The 1,413-nt window shown below is 39.1% G+C and overlaps 1 protein-coding gene across 1 annotated transcript; it reads left to right on the top strand.

The window, feature by feature from the left end:
- The first annotated feature begins 209 nt into the window (after window positions 1–209).
- Window positions 210–1,115, top strand: LOC141632159 (uncharacterized). Its single transcript, XM_074444732.1, has one exon. It carries the CDS (start codon window positions 210–212, stop codon window positions 1,113–1,115), a length of 906 nt encoding a protein of 301 aa, XP_074300833.1.
- Window positions 1,116–1,413: the final 298 nt, after the last annotated feature.

Below are 1,413 nucleotides of genomic sequence, written 5' to 3' on the forward strand. Positions count from 1 at the left end.
AGTGAAAGGGCAAATCGCAAGTGGAGCAATGGTGGCGGTGGCAAGAGAGTACAAAGGGTCAAAGAAAAGGGTTATCGTTGACTTAGAACAAGTAAGGTCTATTCCTCTTTGTTATGAACCTTAGTCCGTCAACGGTACATAGACTTGTGAAAAAAGGAAAGATAAGATCACACTCAAATGCAATTAAGCCATTCCTAACCGAAAAAAACATGAATGAAAGAATACAATGGGTTTTGAACCATGTCAATAGGCTTAGTCTTAATGGTAGAGTAAGTTTTGATGACATGTTTTATGTGGTGCATATTGATGAGAAATGGTATTATATGACTCGATTGTCCCAAAAATATTATCTACTCCGCGGTGAACAAGAACCACATAGAACTTGTAAATCTAAAAGGTTCATTACTAAGATCATGTTCATGGGGGCAGTTGCAAGACCAATAATACCTGGTGATGGGGAGGTTAGTTTTGATGGGAAAATTGGAATTTTCCCTTTTAGTTGTGTTGTTCCAGCTAAGAGATCGAGTAAGAATAGGGATAAAGGTACACTTGAAACAAGAGCTATCGAACGTATCACAAAGGCTGTCATCAAAGCATGTATGATAGAGAAAGTGATACCAGCTATTAAAGCTAAGTGGCCGGAAAGACGAGGCAGAAAAATATTCATCCAACAAGATAATGCTAGGCCGCATATATCACCAAATGACCCCGACTTCAGGGCTGCCGCAACATCAGATGGTTGGGATATGGAACTGATTTGCCAACCACCCAACAGCCCCGACCATAACATATTAGACCTAGGTCTTTTTAGGAGTATTCAAACACTTCAACATGAAAAGGCACCAAAATCAGTTGTGGAGTTGGTAAATGCAGTTGTAAGGTCTGATGAGGAGGTGACACCAGTTATTCTGAACCATACTTGGCTGACACTTCAGACATGTATGAACGAGATCTTGAAGAATAAGGGAAACAACAACTATAAGATCCCTCATATGGGGAAGAAAAGGTTGGCCAGACTCAATCAATTGCCAACAACAATTGAGCCAGATGCAAACTCAATGTCAGACGCCCTTAGACTAGTAAACCAATACCACTTAAGTCAAATGTTCGGTTAGAAATCAGTTCGGAATGTAATATGTTTGAGTAATGTTCAAGCAAAACTGTGTTGAACATCACTCAAACAATTTTGAATTTTGAATATGCTGTGAGGCGCCGGTAGTATGTATGAATGTAATCTTTTGGGTATATGTACATGGGCCATGAATGTAACCTTTTGGGTATATGCAGTAAGTATGAATGTAATCTTTTGATGATCAGGAACATGAAAAACGTCAATGAAATGCAATTAACAGCAAGCAAACACATTCACATCTAACCAACCATTTATTACCAACATAATCTGAGCCAATCCCG

Source organism: Silene latifolia, chromosome Y, assembly GCF_048544455.1.
Source record: "Silene latifolia isolate original U9 population chromosome Y, ASM4854445v1, whole genome shotgun sequence".
Classification (NCBI taxonomy): domain Eukaryota; kingdom Viridiplantae; phylum Streptophyta; class Magnoliopsida; order Caryophyllales; family Caryophyllaceae; genus Silene; species Silene latifolia.